This window comes from Lepidochelys kempii, chromosome 7 (assembly GCF_965140285.1).
Source record: "Lepidochelys kempii isolate rLepKem1 chromosome 7, rLepKem1.hap1, whole genome shotgun sequence".
Lineage (NCBI taxonomy): Eukaryota > Metazoa > Chordata > Testudines > Cheloniidae > Lepidochelys > Lepidochelys kempii.
The window spans coordinates 34,583,253-34,602,086 of record NC_136386.1 but is presented as its reverse complement, the minus strand read 5'-3'; the positions used below and the strand labels follow the sequence as shown (position 1 = coordinate 34,602,086).

The 18,834-nt window shown below is 40.7% G+C and overlaps 1 protein-coding gene and 1 long non-coding RNA gene across 8 annotated transcripts in view; one reads left to right on the top strand and one right to left on the bottom strand.

Moving 5' to 3' along the window:
- Positions 1–13,001, top strand: part of LOC140914431 (uncharacterized) — a 61,003-nt gene extending 48,002 nt beyond the window's left edge. Inside the window, exons 2-3 of the long non-coding RNA XR_012159861.1 lie at positions 10,263–10,471; positions 12,818–13,001. This is a non-coding gene — a long non-coding RNA (uncharacterized LOC140914431). The remainder of the gene's footprint in view (positions 1–10,262; positions 10,472–12,817) is intronic.
- Positions 991–18,834, bottom strand: part of PHF2 (PHD finger protein 2) — a 145,207-nt gene continuing 127,363 nt past the window's right edge. For 6 of the 7 annotated variants that reach the window (XM_073352167.2, XM_073352168.2, XM_073352165.2 and 3 more), the window contains 5 exons: positions 15,473–15,747; positions 10,320–10,415; positions 9,120–9,229; positions 6,668–6,929; positions 991–2,869 (listed from right to left, as the gene is read on the bottom strand). In XM_073352167.2, the coding sequence (XP_073208268.1) occupies positions 2,781–2,869; positions 6,668–6,929; positions 9,120–9,229; positions 10,320–10,415; positions 15,473–15,747 (832 nt within the window). In that variant the 3' untranslated portion in view covers positions 991–2,780. The remainder of the gene's footprint in view (positions 2,870–6,667; positions 6,930–9,119; positions 9,230–10,319; positions 10,416–15,472; positions 15,748–18,834) is intronic. The other variant, XM_073352171.2, reaches the window with a different exon arrangement.

Sequence of the window (18,834 nt, the reverse complement as noted above, 5' to 3'; positions counted from 1 at the left end):
GCTGTGTCACTGCTTTCAGCCTTGCCTCATCCTCCATGGAGTTATTTCTCTGCTGGAAGCAAATCTCGTGTATTTTGTGCGGGAGGTTAGAGCACCCAAGCTGTCCTCTTTTTAATGTTTCTATTTATTATTTTTTAACCTCGGCCTCTGGTTCTTTATACCAGTGTTGAACTAAAAATACCAAATGTATTTTCAGTTCAGGATTCAAGCACGGATGGGTAAACTGGTTCAGGAAAAATAACAGCCCCTGATTTCCAAACTGTCAGCACTTCCTAGACTTGGCTGGGTACGGCGAGAGCCTAGTCCAAGGAGATTTTCAACCCAATTTTGCAGATGTAGATCCCAATCCTGCAATAAGAACTTGCCAGTGAGTCTCCGTGTCAGCATGTAACCCCACTGACTTCAATATAGCTCCAGCTAGACATGGGGGAGGAGGGGTAGCCATGTGGCGCAGTCTGCATGATGGAGGCCTTCTGTAGATAGCAGAATTCCCAACCTTATGAAATTCTTCATCACTACAGTAGTCTGAACCTTCCTCAGACTATCTCCACCCCAGTCATGGCTGCCTTCTCTAACCCATGAGGAGCCACCATAGCTTAACAGAATGAAACAAAGAACCATATTCTGCTCTGTAGTATCTGTCCCATCCTATCTTATTGATTTCAGTAAGATGGCATGTGTATAACATCGCATCATTGGGCCCCTAACAATTAATACGTAATAAATTAACCAAACACGATTCTGTACAAAACCTGAAATATTTTACTTTTTTTTAAACTTTGATCTAAGTTTACTCAGATTTCATGGACTTAATACAAGAGCATTTGATATGAATCAGTAAATAAAACACTGTAATAGATAGCCACAATAAACTTTGTTAGAAATGTACATGTTGCGAAAATAATAATAAAAAAACAGCATGATGTCTGGGTTATATTCTATAAATGCTCAACAAGAACAGTATACTAAGGAAGCTTAAAAACCCTGCTCTGCATAAATCTGGGGCCCTATTCAACTAACTTTCTCAGACTCCTAGCATTCAGAATCTATGTCCCACTGTAATAGTATAAAGGTTAGTTAATAAGGCCTCAGTTGTTTCCTGTAGCTGCTTTTTTTTTTTTTCCCCTCCCGTGGACATCACATCCAGGTAATGTGTGTATATAAACAAAGCTCATAAGAAATGTACAAATATAAAAAGCTACAAACATTAATAAATTACATCATCACAAAACACAAACACTTCACAAGGTGCTAGTAAAATAACTGTATCCCCTCATAATACAAGAATTAAAACAAACAGCTGGTATTAAAGTTGAAGATTATTCTTCAAAATGTGTCTTAAATAGATTATTTTGTACTATTTGATTCTGTATAAGACATTTTATAAGGCTGCACAAAGTTTTACTTGTTTTCCAGGCAACGCCCAAATCCCAGCCCCTCCCCCCCGAAAGTGAAACAAACAAAAAACCCCACCCAACCCTTTTAAAACCAAACTAAAATACAACTGATAATACTCAGCAATGACTTGTATAAATGTTAATGAAGTAGTCTATAGAAAGAAATGTCTAAAGATACTTTACTTTTATAAAAAAAGTTATTTAAAAAGCTATGTACAAGCTACATTCTATGAAAAATATGCCTTAGTAAACACATCTAAAAATTAAAATACGGGATTGCCTGAGAAACAAATTTAACCCCTCAAGTGTTTATATGCAGACAAGCAGTTTAATGTAAAATAATGCACTCTACACCAAACACTAAAAGAGTTAAAAGACAAAAAAGTATCCAGTCAAATTGTCAATAAGCTAAACTTTCCCACTTTCTGACACGTGGATGCATGCAGCCCTCCTTCCCAAAGTAAGTGTATCTGATAAGAAGTGCTTTGATATAAACGTCAAAAACTGCATGTGAAGAAGCAGAGCTTGACCTCATGTACTGCAGTTAGTGACTGCAAGGTCTGCAACACATCTTTGTGTGCTTTGATTTCTACACTGACACAAGCTATTGTACCATCATGTGTGTCAGTTAGCTACAAAAACTGGCCCTCGGGCATAGAGCTAAAATTTCCAGCCAGTTATGAACCAAGCAGTAAACCAGCTCCCACTGTGCATAACAAATGCTGCCTCGTGCACCCAGTGTTGTCCAACCAGCAGCTATCTGAGAGGCATGGAGTAGTGCTCAAGTGCAATAATGGCTCCTCCAACACATCTAGATCATGATCAGGGTGAGATAATGAAGTTTCACATTATGCAGACTACCTTCTGCATTCGCTATAGCATGGGGAAATGTCTCCAGCAATCAAATTTAAGGTCCCCCACCTTTTAATATTGTTTGTTAGACAAATGCAGAATTTTTAAATTTAATCTCCTGCTCTTTGACCAGATACCTCTTTAAAGATAGTACTCTTTTTTTCTTAAGTGAAATGTAACTGAAATGGATGTTCATTCTGTTAAAACAACTGGTTTCCACTTATGAACAAGTTAAAGGGATACTTTCCTAAAATTGGAATGATCCTCAATTTCTTGGATTATCATTAACTTTTTGCGAACTAGTCACTCTCAGCAATTTGAGAAAGGACATCTATATTAAAAAATATTTATAGCAGTATTCTGTACACTTTAACTGCTGAAAGTTAAAAACAATTATTAAAGTGGTGGCAAAAAGTTAACTGGTATTGTCCCTAAGATGATACACAATACTACTGAAGTCCTTCAAGAGCTGAAGAGTTAGTGTTGGCTCAGGAATTACTGAGCTTTGATCAAGTCCCAGTTTTCAAAATATTAAAGGAGAAGTTTCCCATTCCGATGGATTTTCAAAATCTTCCCAAGCCTCTGTTTTGCGGTAGCCATGCCCTTTTTTGTACGTTTTCCTGAAAATTGAAAAAAAAAAAAATGAACATGTTAAGTAACAGCAGCCACAGCTGTGTAGAAACAGCAAAGCAGGCTCACTGGGTACAAAAACAGAAGCACTAACTTCAGAGGTGGTGCAATCACACTGATGTCTGATTTCCACCTGAAGTCACTACATTTTGGATATGTATACTACAAATTCTCAAGTTAACATGGGGTGTGTGTGTGAGACCCATCCCTCAGAATGCTCGGAAGAAAACCAAGCATTGCCATACATTGCAATCTGTGCTGCGCATCCCAACCTACACTATATTGTCTTACTATGGATTTTAACCAAGTTTCATTAAGAATGAAACCGAGATAGCACAAAAATCCTGAAAGTACCATTCCCTGTTTAACTGTGTTCGTGAACCAAAGTACCCAAGAGATGCATTTGAAAGCATGCATGTATTTATTCTATAGGGGGCTCTCTTCAAGTGTCTAAAACTCAGTGCCAGATTGCACTAATCTTACTAACTCACTCGCCAGGCTTAAATGAATTTAAGATGGTTCCTAAGCACTGTGTTCAACCCTTGTGTGGTGGAATGGAGGCATTCACACGAAAGAAGCTTTTAAAAAAATCAATCATCTAGATTAGACAGTTTAACTGTTCAAAAGCTGCAATTGTATCTCTTGCTGCATTAGTTTAAAGAAAAAAAACTGTGCAGTTTCAAAGACTGAGGTTCATTTTAATTGTATTTATTCTTTAAAAATATATTCTGTTTTACAAGGCTTTGATTAAATTCTATAATAGCTAGCAGCATTGGTATAACTTGTTCCCTTTTCATCTGTGACCATATTGTGACATTCACCATCTTCACTCTGACACATCTAGGAAATATAGCAACTTCATCCATGATTTTATACAGGGCCCACCACACTGTCATGTACTTGTATTTTGCTTGCACTTCTGTGTAACCTACTTCCCTATGGGCTGTCATATAAGTGACACAAAAATGGATTTTTTAATCTATGTACAATCAGACAAGAATGCACTAATGCAGGTACTATGTCCAGGTCATCCACTCTTGCCTTGGTAGTGTGATTCTGAACGAGCAAAATGGCAGGCAGGCTTATGCTGAGCCTAGCTTCTGATCTTACTCTTACTCAAGTGAATGAGATTCAGCTGTGCAAAGACTGCAGTATCAGGCTCAACCATCTCCATGTATTTCCACACTTTAATAATATGGATATAGTTGTGCCTTTCTTCTGGGCAGTTTTGGAACCAGAAATATATCATTTTCCACGTTGACAAATGGGGAAAGTGAGGAACAAATAAATTATGACTTGCTCAAATCCACAATGAGCCAGAAGTAGAGTTGAAGACAGATCAAGTCACGTCCCCTGACTCCCAGTCCAGCACGTGATCCACCAGAACATACTGCTGCCTTTCATAAATGTACATAAGCATAATATTAGCTCACCCCGTTGTTCTATTTCAGCAGTGAAACTACTGCAACTTGGTCACCTTTGTGTTCACCCAGCTGGGAGAGAAAGCAGTTGGTGGGTACAAATGTATCCTTGACACAGTGCTCTCCTACGTAATCATCCTATACTGTTTCACAATAGCTCTGACAGAGTGTGAACAAATCTGCATTCTGAACACTTAAAATGCTATCGAAGTAAACAACACCGAGAAGTCAGGTTATGGAAATCATGTGTTAGAAGTTACAGTTAAAAACTATTCATGTATAAAGTTGCAGGTGCTGTTTTTATGCCCCCAGTATTTTTTTCTCTAGACACGTCTTCTGCTGCCTCAAGAAACCACAGTAAAAATGTAACCAAGATCTTAGTTGCATGTCTAGCCAAGAACTGTATACTTTCTGGTCAGAAAAGTACATTAGTAAATGCATTTACCTTTACTTTTCATAATGTGTGTGTCATATGGATCAGGCCCTTGATGCGCGTGCGCACACACAGATATATGCAAACTATGCTCTCTTATTTTTGTGTATATAACATACATACACGCTCAAATAAGGGAGCATAGCTGTGTCTGTTTGCACAAAGTTATACACATTTCTCCATGAAGGGCCTGACCCAAGCCCATTAAAATAAATGGGGGTCTTTCCATTGATTTCAGTGGCTTTGGATAAGGCCTCAAAGTAGGCAGTGACCCTGAGTGTACTGTTTTTACTGAGTTTAACTGAAGGTGAAAAGCTTCTTTGTGGTTTAAAAGAAAGGGGGAGGGGAAATCATGCTGCTGTTTTAAAAATATTTTCTCTCTCCAGCACTGGACTGGATTGAGCTCTCTCTGACATCTCCAGCAAGCAGTGATGGCCCAACACTGCTGCCTCCTTTGGACTGCCCTTAAATCCCCATTAAATTCAGCCTTCTAGGCCCTGTTTTACCAACCACCACGTGGCTATCTTACAAAGGCATCCTAAAGCCTCCTTCTATTAAACAGGCACCCAGGGATGTCAGAAAGAGCCGTTCATTCACTTTCCTTCAGCAGAGAGGTAAAGAATTTGCTTATTTGGCAGACTGATCGATCACTCAGTCAGGGAGTAACAGTCACGAGTCCTTGTCTGAACCCTGGGCTCTGCATCCGAGCACAAAGCTTGAACAGGCTTGGACACCTTGACTGCTGTATTTTGCATTATTTCTGATTTCACCTTATAACCCGGTTCATTTCAACAGATTAACATATGGCAGAATGTGAACACGTTAAGAGGTAAATTGAATGAAACGTTTCATTTTGCTGCTGTTTGTGCCAACGGCCACAAGCATTAAAAAAATTCCTGTGTCTTTTTCTAACTTTTAGTTGGCTTTGTTTTCTGGATCCAGAGTTTGCAATAAATAACATCTTGTTAAGAAAATGTTACTGACAGCACATTTAGTGATACAGATGTTTTCAAGTTAAGCCCATAGTATACAGGACTATGTGAAATCTCATGCTATCTCCACTGTATTCATACAGTTATAAAACCATGGGAAATATAGTCACTTAACTTATCATAAATTGCATCATTGCTCAACTTTGACCGATCTCTCTCTCACACACACACTCCCCTCCACCTTTTTCTTGACTTATGACTTTCATGTGGGCTCAGAGAGGGATAGCGGAAGACAGGAGGGGAAACATTTGACTCAAACAAGATTCTAGCTATTCCTCAGTGTAAAAATAAAATTCCAATTACAGAGAGTAAACAAAAATATTGAAAAACAAGTTGATATGCGTGAGGTTTTTAATGGTTTTGTTTCCTTAAGCACAATAATTCCTAAAAGTAGCTTAAATATTTGCACTGTTGAAATTCAAGAAGCATTCCAATGTAAGAAAGGTGACTTAAAATATTCTGTGCATGCACACACACAGAATAGGTGCATTGGGATTTTATCTGTACTAAGATTTACAGTTGAAATCCTGACCCCACTGAGTCAATGGCAGAAGAAATATATAGAAGAAAGTGGAAAACCACGGAGTTTCTGAACAAGCAAAGGGGAAAAGGTGACAGGCTCTGTTGTGAATAGTTTTTTAGATACTGGAGGAGCTGGACGAGATGAATTGCTTTAAAACAAGGAAGATGACCTATTGAGTTCGCTTTGGCAAGTATTAGGGATTGTTTCCTCCATAAGACACCCACACGCAGTGGAACACGTAGGCCAACAATGCTAACCCAACTCAGTGCTCATAGCCAGATCCCCAACTGGTGTAAATAAGCCTAGCTCCACTGAAAGAGTACAAGGACATAATGGAGAAGGGATGCAGGACTACACTGTAGGGAACAAGCTTGCCCTGTCATGGAGATGGACATTTCCTCTGTGAATATTTACAGTACCTTTGGCAGCTGCATTATTCTGTGATGATGATGAGGGTCTCCTCTGGGTGAGGAAAACTCCAGGTGCCATAGGTTGAGAGCCTCTGTTTACTTGGGCGACCCCAAACGTGCTTGCCCCGGCAGTGTATTCATGATCTGCTAGGCTGCTGGCATGGGACTCCAATTTGGGTTCAGGAGAGCTGCCTTCCTGAGAGAGTTTATTTGTGTTGTTGGGGGACAACTTCTTTTTGGTATTCTTCTTCTTCTTGCCTTTTTGTTCCTCCTTTCAATAAAGCATAGAATCCCCATTCAGCTACTGTGACAACCAGTGGCATTTGTTAACATTGTTACACTGCGTATCACGTCAAGAATGGGAATATTGTCAGAACTGGATAAAGACACAGAGCGAACAGGGTTGCTAGAAACTCAAAGTGAGAACTGATCACAGCAGCATTGTTTCCTTGTCTGTTAGTTGCATCCACCTGCTGTATCTTGTCGTAAACTGTGAGCTCTTAGGGCAGGGACTGTCATTGCATTGTGTTTGTACAGCACCTAGCACAATGGGACCTTGATACATGTCTCAGGCCCCTAGGTGCTTTAGTAATACAAATAATAATGATACAAGATAAATATAATAGGCCTGATTTTCAATTACACTAAGGCCCCTTTATGTCACTCTGGTAGTATAACAAGGCATTAGAGTGGGCAAAATTGGCCCCCTGAGGACTCTCCTAGTGTAGGTGGTCTGGCACCCAGCCAGTAGAGAGCTGGTGTAAAGATATAAACTGGCTCTTCCTCAGCTCTCTCTGTGTGGGCTGCCTGTTAGGGTAGTGGTCTGGGTGCACTGCTCTATGGCTATTCTGTTTCCCAAGGTACACAGAGGCCTGGTCTACACTAGGGGGAGACTGATCTAAGTTACGAAACTTCAGCTACATGAATAACATAGCTGAAGTCGACGTACTTAGATCTACTTACTGTGGTAAGTCGACGGCTGACGCTCCCCCGTCGACTCCGCCTACGCTTCTCACTCCGGTGGAGTACCGGAGTCGACGGGAGAGCACTCGGCGGTCGATTTATCACATCTAGACAAGATGCGATAAATTGACCCCCGCTGGATCGATCGCTGCCCGTCGATCTAGTGCGTAATGTAGACATGCCCAATGGGCTTTGGAAGACAGAAGATAAATTGGAGTAGACCTGTGGTTGCTCTAACATACACTGAGGACTGGGTAGGTCCCTGTGCAGCCCCAGTATATGGGAGCACAAAGATGGCTTAAAGCCACCTTTCCCTCGTCCATTCCTGATCCAAGTATAGGAACAGAGTAATTGAGAATCAGATTCAATATTTTTCATCTCATGGGGAAAAATTAACATCTGTGCAGAAGTTAGCTGGGAGTAATGTCAATGTAGAGCGCAACCCTATGTACATAGGCCTGTAATGGCTCTCTGTATCGTTGTGAATTTCACTCACAATGAAGGAACAATTTAAACTCCATAAGGACGATAGGCTGATATTGGAAAAAGCTTTAGTAAACTGTTAAAAATGGGATTACTAAACTGAAAAAAGTAGCTGAGTTCTAGGCTGTGTGTTGACACAGCTGTCTAGTGTCTTTTGGTACTTTAAAAAGGATTTAAAGATTATCGTGTTGAGGCAATGTAGTTTTGAACATGGGGTACTGCATTTGGCCCTACTTCCTATGAGGATTTTTCGTAAGCATCCTTAAGTTCAGCATGTTTGTATACAAACATCCATTTTCATAACTGAATGTAAGTTTACAGGATAAGAAAAAGCTTTATCGCAACTTTCAGAATTTAACATAAAAAAGAAATTAAGTTAAAAAAGATGATGAAAATCTGGCATAATTCTCAATTTTGAATTACTTAGATAACATTTTCAAAAACACTTACAAGACCTAGGTGTCAGAGTCCCATTTTTGAAAGGGACTTAGGTGCCTAACCTGCTCAGGAACTTTTGAAAATCCCACTAGGTGCCTATGAGCATCTTTAAGGGCCTAAATACCTTTGAAAATCTGGCACCAAATACCTAAGGTAATTTTGAAAATAAGACTTAGATTCCTAAATCACATAAGCACACTTGTAAATTTACTCTAATCTTATTAAAGTAAAAGGTGCTTACACTGAAGCTTTCCCCAAATACTTCTTTGTTTACCTGATCTGCCCAACTGATGATTTTTTCAGTGTGCTTAAAGCACCTAATTGAACTACAAACCTCTAATCTGCAGTGTCGTTGGAAATCTGAACGTGTAATTTAGGACCTGATCCTGTTTCTATTGAGGCCACTGGGATTTTTGTCACTGAGTACAGAATTGGACGTGTACAGTAATTAAACATGAGCTGTTACAACAACATAGTTAATATTCAACAAGCAACAGGAGAAGATGGGGAAGTGCTATGGCTCCATTTGAAAATAAACGTATTTTCTAAGGAAAAGCTACCTAGTATGCAAACTCACCTGCTGGGATAATTTGGCCGCTGCTGCTGCCAGTCCAGTTTCAATGGAGGCAACTCTTGTACCCTCTCGGACAGGTCTGTTTTGTCGAGGTACTGAGGGGCCAACTCTTGCTAAATGTAAGAACAAAATGAAAATACCGTATAACAGCTACTCTGTGTAGGGGGAGCACTGCATTCCTACAGAATGAAGGGCAAGGGGGGTGACAAGGGCAAGAGAGAGCTTATTTTTAAATGGACATTCTACTTCAATGGGGCGAACGTCTAAGTGCCAAGCGTTAGTAAGGCTGTTGAGTGGCAGATGTGGAAACAGAGCTCAAGACTCCACTTAAACTATGTAGCTTTTGGAAGGAAACCCATATTCTCCTCCAGATTTTCCAAAACTGACCACATTTAATGAAAAATCAAACATTCATGGAATGTGAATTTATCCCAAATGAACAGGCAAAATGCTTCACAGGGATTTTCACAATCTCTTCCCACCCCACTTGGCCAAGGGAGAATTCTTCCAGGGCAGGTGCTATACAAGGCTCCCATAAGCAACCCTAACCCTGTCCTTCCTAGCCCCACTAGTGCAGCAGGTAGCACTGAACACTATAGATATTCTGGGCTGCTCAACAGACAGCCCGGGTCAGGCTGCTGGAAATTAGAACATTAGAAATTAGAGCTCTCGAATATACACCAGGAGCTGCATTGGCCCCCAGCTGGCCCACAATCTGGGCACTGTAAAAGGTGGCACTTCCTGTAAGGCACAGCACAGAAACTGTCCCTGGCAGTTATTCAGTTTTACTGAGCTTTTGATGAAAACAGTGGGAATAGTTTATATTCTCTATTTTCTTTTTTAATGCTTTTTATATATAAGGTGTGGGCTGCCTCAGAACTGCTAGATTTCTCCACTACATCATCATAATACTAGCAATACATCATCACCTTCACTGGCAGAATGTGAAAGATACCTACAACCTACAGGAGATTACTTTTTATTTTTAAAAGGTAGCTGAAGAGAAACGTTGTCCAGAATGTGTTAGATTCAATTTTGCGTTCACTACAGTGGAACTATTTAAAAAAAAAATAGCCTCTCAACTGAGAGATCTAGACGAGCACAATATTTATGATAAAAATAATAAATCCCATTGTTCTTTTCTAGGTTTTCAATTTGAAATATCCTCCCTGAGTCTGAACATCCAAGACATCATGGACTTACCTGTCGGGCTGTAGGGAGCATCATCAGAACTTTTTCTTTTCTTTGATCGTGATTTGAATACTGGATTATCTTCATCGGATTCCAAAGATGGGTAAACTAAACCAGGAACAAAAAATAGCTTTTATTGCAGCAGTATTAAACAGGAGTTTGAGGTAAGTATGAATCACCCATCAGTGTAGAACTGGACTAGCACAGTGGTGAATCAAGCCTAGAGTATCTATGTAATACACTGCGGCCAAGGGTAGCACGCAGAGTGAAATGCCCGAAAGGCACTGGTGCCCTGGGGATAGGGCATTAGACTAGGAATCAGGGGAGATGGGCTCTGTTCCCAGCAATGCCACTGACTTGCTGTGTGACCATGGGCAAGTCACTTCACCTCACTGTGCCTCTGTTTTCTCCTCCCCCCCCCCCCTTGCCTGTCTTGTCTGTTTAGATTGCAATCTCTTAGGGACAAAGACTGGCTCTTACTCTGCGTTTATACACTACCTATCACCATGGAGTCCCTAATCTCGGTTGGAGGCCTCTAGGTGCTATTGTAATGAAAATAATACAGTTTTTTGTTCACAGCGCATGATGTTATTCTTGGCTTGGAAAAGCCAGTCCTCCCCTCACATACAGCTGGGCCTATTTGGAATACCTGTCACTATCAGGTGCATGGGGGGGATGTTACTGCCTGATCAGATAGGTCAGCACATAGGTTATCTCCATGGACATTTGGTGACCCTCACATGGTGTGAAACAAAATTTCCTACACGTCTAAAACACAGGCAGAGTGTGGTACCCTTAGGAGAAGAAGGTGTTTAACAAGCTAAATATGAGTAATGCTGTTGCAAAAAAAGCAAACATATTCTAGGATGTATTAGCAGGAGTACTGTAAGCAAGACATGAGAAATAATTCTTCCGCTCTACTCTGCGCTGATTAGGCTTCAACTGGAGTATTGTATCCAGTTCTGGGCGTCACATTTCAGGAAAGATGTGGACAAATTGGAGAAAGTCCAGAGAAGAGCAACAAAAAGATTAAAGGCCAAGAAAAAAACTGGATTTGTTTAGTCTGGAGAAGAGAAGACTGAGAGGGGACATAACCGTTTTCAAATACATAAAAGGTTGTTACAAGGAAGAGGGAGAAAAATTTTTCTTCTGTACCTGTGAGGATAGGACAAGAAGCAATGGGTTTAAACTGCAGCAAGGGCGGTTTAGGTTGGATATTAGGAAAAACTTCCTAACTGTCAGAGTGGTTAAGCACTGGAATCTCCATCATTGGGGATTTTTAAGAGCAGGTTGGACAAACACTTGTCAGGGATGGTCTAGATAATACTTAAAAAGGAGGACTTGTGGCACCTTAGAGACTAACCAATTTATTTGAGCATAAGCTTTCGTGAGCTACAGCTACAGTATGCATCCGATGAAGTGAGCTGTAGCTCACGAAAGCTTATGCTCAAATAAATTGGTTAGTCTCTAAGGTGCCACAAGTACTCCTTTTCTTTTTGCAAATACAGACTAACACGGCTGTTACTCTGAAACCTAGATAATACTTAGTCCTGCCTTGAGTGCAGGGGACTGGACTAGATGACCTCTTGAGGTCCCTTCCAGTTCTATGATTCTAATATCAGGATAAAAGTGAGGCTATTGGATACCCCCACAAGAGGCGGCTGTTTGCCAGTTTGCTGAATAGCACTATTTTGACTACACTGGTTGGGTGAGAGGTATGTGATTAATGCCACTTCTTAGACCTTTCTCGGAGTAAACAGAGTGCTGGACTCTGCCTTACATGGGCTCAGTGCTAATGTTCGTCTGCAGGAAAAACTCCTTCTGATTTTAATGGGCCTTGTGTGGTGCATGTGGAATTTGGTCCAGTTAAGACACAGACAGAGGCTCTTGGCCAAAACACAAAGCTATTCTCAGATTATTAGTCATTAAAATTATTACTCCATAAAACCCACACGGTACTCAATGAAATGTCGCTCTGTCAAACAACACTGAGATGACACTGACACAGCTCGCTCCCTCAAGACCTCTTTCCCTCTCTCTGCTCATTGTAAACCACACGTCTTACTGAGTGACTCAAAATAAAGGGTCAAATTGTCCCCACTTGTGGAAAAACAAATTTAGGAAACAGAAGACACAGTGAGTTTTCACTCACGAGGCTCCTGTCAGAGGGAAGAGGGTTGTCCATCCATTAATGAGAAGGGAGTTCATCACCCCTGTGCTCATTAGTGTCCCAGGTTCAGGGTAGATCTCAGGACCCTGGCTATCAGTACTGGTTCTCATTGGTTCCTGCTCCCATCCAGTCCCAAGGCACACAGATCTATTCCCAGCTCCTTCCACCTTCTGGATCCATAGCTCCCCAACCTGGGAGCCCTAGCATGGAAAGTCTTGGGAGTCAGGGGAGGGAATGCTGTACGAGAACTTTTGCCTTCTTCTTTATGTTTGGGGGCTTTTCCTCCCCATTTGGGATTTGTTTGTTTTCAAAAGATTAAATCTGACTGATTCTTTGGCAGGGAGGGGAAAAAACAGGGCTGGATTAAAGCACAGCCTCACTGCAGGCCAATGCCGAGGACCCCTGCTCCTGGACTGATGTGATCACATCAGAATCTCAACTTTCATTTTAAAAAAGGTAAGTTCTAAGCCCCCATAATTGTGAAAACAGTTTGAAAATATGACCCACATGTAACCGATGCAGTGATGCTTGCCTGAGCCTGCAGGCAGCCTGAAACAATAGCTCTGAGAGGGGTGAACAGGTTATTAACTCTTACGAGCCATTCTGGAGAGTCCCAGCAACACAATGCGGCAAACAACTGCATATACTGGAGGGGAGGAGTGCAGCAGGCCTGGCCAACCTACCCATCCAAGCAGCTCCTGGGGTAAGTCCTGAGGTGCCCCTCTCTGTCAACTCTGCCTTTCTAAGGGAGAGCGCAAAGCCTTGCTGCTCCCAAGAAGGGGGAATTGCCATTCCTAAGGTACAGAAAGTGATCCCATGCTACCGCCCTTGTCGATCTGAGCGGGGACAGGGAACCTCTGCCACTCTGTGCGTGTGTGGAGATGGGGGCGGAGGTCAGACAGGGCCACAGGAGTTGGGGGCATGGTGACATGTGTTGTGGTATGCCTAAAGTCCCAGATTGTCTTCATTCCCCTCCCCGCCCCCCACAAAAAAATACTTCAGATTTGTTTTGGTTTGGTTCTTTTCCCCAGTCATTCATTAAATCATGCTTGAAGAGTCAGATATATTGTTAAATATATGAAGAAAATCCTGGCTCACGTTTGCCTGAACCAGCAGTGTCAGCAAATATTAGGGTTCTGTGAGACATTCAGAAACACTCAACATCTCTGCTTTTCACTTTCACTAAATTTCATTGGGTTTTGCTCACAAATATATGCAGTTGTAGAGCCTTCAGAGGCAGCGGGATCTAGTGGGCAGAGAATGGGACCGGGAACCTGGGACTGCTGGCTTACTTTGCCACTCATTCAGGGTGTGGCCTGGAGCAAGTTACTTCACCCTTCTGTGTTTCCATTTCCCCTTCAGTAAAAGGTGGATAATTATTGACCAACCCACATGAGGGGAAGGGCAAGAGAACTTATTAGGTGCTATCAACATGCTAAATGTCATCAGCGTTACCTTGTATAACATCAAACCCTTCAATTCCCTCTACAAATAGCTCAGTGGCAGTGAGATAAATGGACTGAGGGAGAGAGGGCAGGTGGTTTTATAAAAACCTTGAAAATGGTTTTCTCTACAGCCACGTGCCTCCTGAACTGTTCTCTCCATGAACAGTTACAGTTCCTTTGGGTGAATGGTAACAATATCATTTGAGTTTTATTCAATCCTCTCTCTCTATATATATATACACACTCAGACTCCTTGATAGAGGTTTTTTTTAAATGTGCATTTAATTTTGATTTCAGTGTTTGTCTGTTAAAGCAATGTATGGTTATAATGTTACTGCTTAATTTAGCCCCTGAACTGAAAATCTGCTGACCAGATGCAGTACAAATGGAGTCTTTATAAACTCAGGCTGCTTACAACAAAGAAAACGCATTAAATAGTAGCAAATATATAATTAGCAAGAAAATTGGGGTTTAAAATATCACCCTGTCTATTTTCCCATTGTCACATGTAGATCATGTCTATAAATTACACTTTCACAAAATTTGTCATGTAATTTATCCTGACTGATACGCCCACAAGGTGCTGTAACTGCAAACCAGCAACATGCACTTAACTTCTTTTAAACATGTACAATATTTTCAAAATGTGTTTTTTTCATAAAACTTCTGAGTATTTCAATTTGAACTTCAATATATGTGTATCTAATAGAGAGAGCAGATTTCAAGGATGTTTTTAAGGGTCACAGTCAGCAGCAGCATTTTAAAGTAACATCTTTATTATGTTGCTAAAGAGCTGCATACCCTTCTTGAGCCCTTCATGACTATGTGGTTTTATTTTTCTATGAGTGTTAGTATTTCTACCTGCTCTCTGTCACACACACCTATAGAGGCTGTTTTTTCATATTATTAAAAAACTCGCTTCCCGAATATAGTAAACTTAATGTAGTGGTCTCAAAAATCCCTCTTTTCCTTTCACTGCAGAGTTTAGCATTCTTGGCATTAAAACTTAAGATCATGACCTCATCGTATCTAATTCAGGGGTTCTTTACTGACAGCTTCTCTGATAGTCATTTCATTCTACCTCACTGACATATAAGTATCACAGTTTCAGGGTTCACTGCATAAAGTTCTATTTTTAAATTAAATATATATGATTTAGGATTTGGCTAATAGTGGTTTCAACTGCGCTGCTGTGCTTGTTAAAATCTTTTCCCTATACTACATAAAAGTGTAATATGTTTGTTTGGGTTCAATTGTAATAAAATATCAGTTTAATCTATTTATCTAATCTCAACTGTCTAATGTGTTTGTTCTAATCTATCTCTTCACCCTTGTCTATCTAATCTAAACTCTCTCTTTAATCTTGCCTACTTGATACAGACTAATCTAGCAATATAGGCCCCCCAAGCATGCAAACACTGAATAACTGTATGTACCAGAGCAGTCCCCTTGATTTCAATGGGACTAACTATAAGTGTCTAATTAAGCACATGCATAAATACTTTCAGAAATAGGGCCATAGCCATAGAGATTAATTTGTTTTCTCTCACCATAATCAGAATCTTTAAAACAGGCATCTAAGTGGTCCTGGTCGTCATAGTCTTCAATGTCAATGCTGTTTTTTGTGCTCTTCTTCAGTAAGTGCTTGCCTGCATTTTTGTTGTTACTGCTCCCAGGTTTTTTTGAGTTTTGGGCTGAGATAGTGTTATTTTTAGCTTGGTTGGCACTCCATGAAGTCTGCAGGCAGGAGTCAGAAGACTGGAGATTTGCCATTGATAACATTCCTTGGATTGCTTCCTGTGTGCTGGGAGATGCAGGTGGCTGACTGAGGGAAAACATTAACAAAATAAAGAGCTTTAAGCTAATTACCAAATCAACAACATGAAACAAACAGTATTCACTGTAAATACAGCTCAATTTGATTTCTGGATTAATAGCCTCACCACTGTGTAGGTGTTTAGTATGGGAAATCAAGTTATACCAAGTATAGACCCATCAAGCATAGAAGGTTAGACGGGCAAACAGAGATTTGAGATAAAAAAATCAGGAAATCTTCCAAAATTTAGTTACGTGAATACTTTATCACAAGACATATTTTGGGCAAGTGAGGAGAGTAACCAAGTGACTCTCCCCACAACAAAAAGCTGGTAACCCAAGGACAATATAATCAACAAAATTATGTGTCCAGTACCCGTTTTAGAAGAGAATGATCATGAGTTACATATTAACCTGTGGATTGGATGGGCCAACCTCCAAGCTGGGTCGGCCAAGACTCAACAGTAAATGAGGGGCAACATTTAGTAGTCAAAAGAAATAAACAGGAGACTTTCTACAAAATCTTTCTTGGCTAGATCCTCAGGTGCTGAAAATCAGAGTAGGTCTACTGAAGTCAAAGGCCTTATGCCCTTTTTACTATCTGAGGATATGGCACTCTGTTCTTATTCTGAACTGACTCACTGAGGTCTTTCACTGTGATTAAATGGCCATCCCTGTGACCACTTGAACACTGTGTCCACTCATGGAGGATAGGTCCATCAGTGACTATTAGCCAGGATAGGCAGGGATGGTGTCCCTAGCCTCTGTTTTCCAGAAGCTGGGAATGTGTGACAGGAGGTAGATCACTTGATGATTACCTGTTCTGTTCATTCCCTCTGGGGCACCTGGCACTGGCCACTGTCAGAAGACAAGATACTGGGCTACATGGACCTTTGGTCTGACCCAGAATGGCTGTTCTTATGTTCAGTGTTTGCTTAGAGTTTTGCAAATTTGCCAAATTCATCACAAGTAAACTAATGGCATGTATTTTACTTCCTCTTCTATAAGTGGAGCAGAGTAGGGGGACAAAAAAATTAGGGTAAAATATTCAGAAGCGGCCTCAGTGACTTGAGAGCCCAAGTCCTATTTTCAAAAGTGACTTATGAGTCTATGCCCAGGGAAAGTCAATGGGATTCAGTGGGCTCCTAAATCACTGACATGCTTTTGAAAATTTCACCCTTAATCTCAAACAAGATAACAAAAAGAGTTTGCCCATCACTGCTGGGCAACCATCTTTCATTTTCATTCACTACCACCCCACCAAAGAAAGGAAACCTAAGCATCCGAATCTATCCAATTGAAGAATTGAGTTACAATAGCGTTCCAAGCATCTCCTGCACAACTGTCACATGCAAGGCTCGACCACTGCTAGATCCTGAAGGTCACAAGTGCAGTATGATGGGGTTCAGGGGACCATGCAGCTGCAGCTCTATGAACACAGTGAAAATTCTGTTCTACGCTGTAAGGCTTGGATCGTATGTTCAGAGATGACATTTTGCACTGGAACATAACACATGGCTTCTCATTTGTGGTGTGTGTTTGTTAGACATTCTGGCTCTTTTTTAGGAGTAAAATTTGTTATTGGTGGTGTTTGAAATTGCTTTTTTAAAATTAGATAAAATATTGGTCCAATCTAAAAGCCCCACACTCCTTGAAATGAGTTCCTAGGCCTTGAGCCAGCAAGATAGTTAAGCATATTAACATGATTTCCATCACTGCAGAACTTGTACATTTCAGGTATTTGGGGTGTTTGGTTGAATAAAAATCTATTCTTGGATAACTGCACTGGCTTGGGTTTTTATAACATAATATTTGTAAACAGCCCTTCTCCCTGACCACCACCCTTAAGGGTGCTCAGGGTACTGTTCAAACTACACTGTGCAATGATACAGTTAGATATGGATCAGGACAAAACACATCACCTTAAAATTACACAGGTAACACCCAATGTAAAGGGCTTTTTATAGATTTCTACCATAAACGAGAAATTTAAATACATTTATTAAAAGATCAATGCTAACCCTTTTTGCTGCCGTTCACAAACAGTACTGACAAATCCAGCACAGGCTGGGACAGCCTAGATGACCTTTTCCAGCCCCAATTTCTGTTATTCTCAATAGGCAAGAACAGGGATTCAGAATTGCTGCTTTCTGTAGACTACAATGGACTTCTTACTTCCCCCAATCCCAACATATGCTCCTGGAACGGAAGTCAGGATCTACTGAAAAGGAAGAGGAAGGAAGGCCTTCCTTGCGCTAGAGTACCGGCTGAAAGGACTGCTATATCAGGAGGTCAGAGCTGCTTGGAAGAGAGCTGAAGTGAGAATAAGGTGGGATCTAAGTACTTCCAGACAGAGAGTAAAATGAGATGTTTCAGTTAGGGGAGAAAGTGATGGAATATTAACTCTGAGTGCTCACAGGACTAAGCAGCGAATTTCCTTGTCTTCTGACTCTGTTGGCCTAAAATCCCTTTCACTACACCTTTGCAAGTAAATTGCAGTCACACAAGGATCTATTCTCCATCCATATTGAATCCCTCATTAGCATCAAAGGGAGTTAGTTATACCCCTATATTTAGAGAGGACTAGACCCTCTCCTTCCCCAGAGAGGAACAGAAACTGCTTAAAGATGTAAAGACTATCTCAACTCCATAAATTGGAGGAATTTTATAGCAAGGTCAAAAGAAGCCTAACTTTTAGTGCTACTGTATGAGACGCCCTTTCACATCTTTTACTCTCTTCCTTGTGGCCCAATCAGAAGAACAGAACTTCAGGAAACAGAATAAGCTGCTAGACCTTGTGTCTTACCCCAACAGAGACAAAGAATAAGATAAGTTGAGAGGAGGAAGAAAGATTCAAGAAAGTGGGAATATGACTAGAGTTATGCATTTATTACTGGTTTTGCATTACTACTGGTGTCTGATGGACAGAATAGCCAGGAACAGTTATGCATCAGTATATATAGACTGATGAATATAACCTGCAAAGGAATTTTAGAAAATGTAGACCTACACTAGCCCTGACAGATAATCATAGCTGTCAAAAATGCTATCAGGCTCAGAGTGATATTAAACAAGATGATTAATATTTCACCCGAAA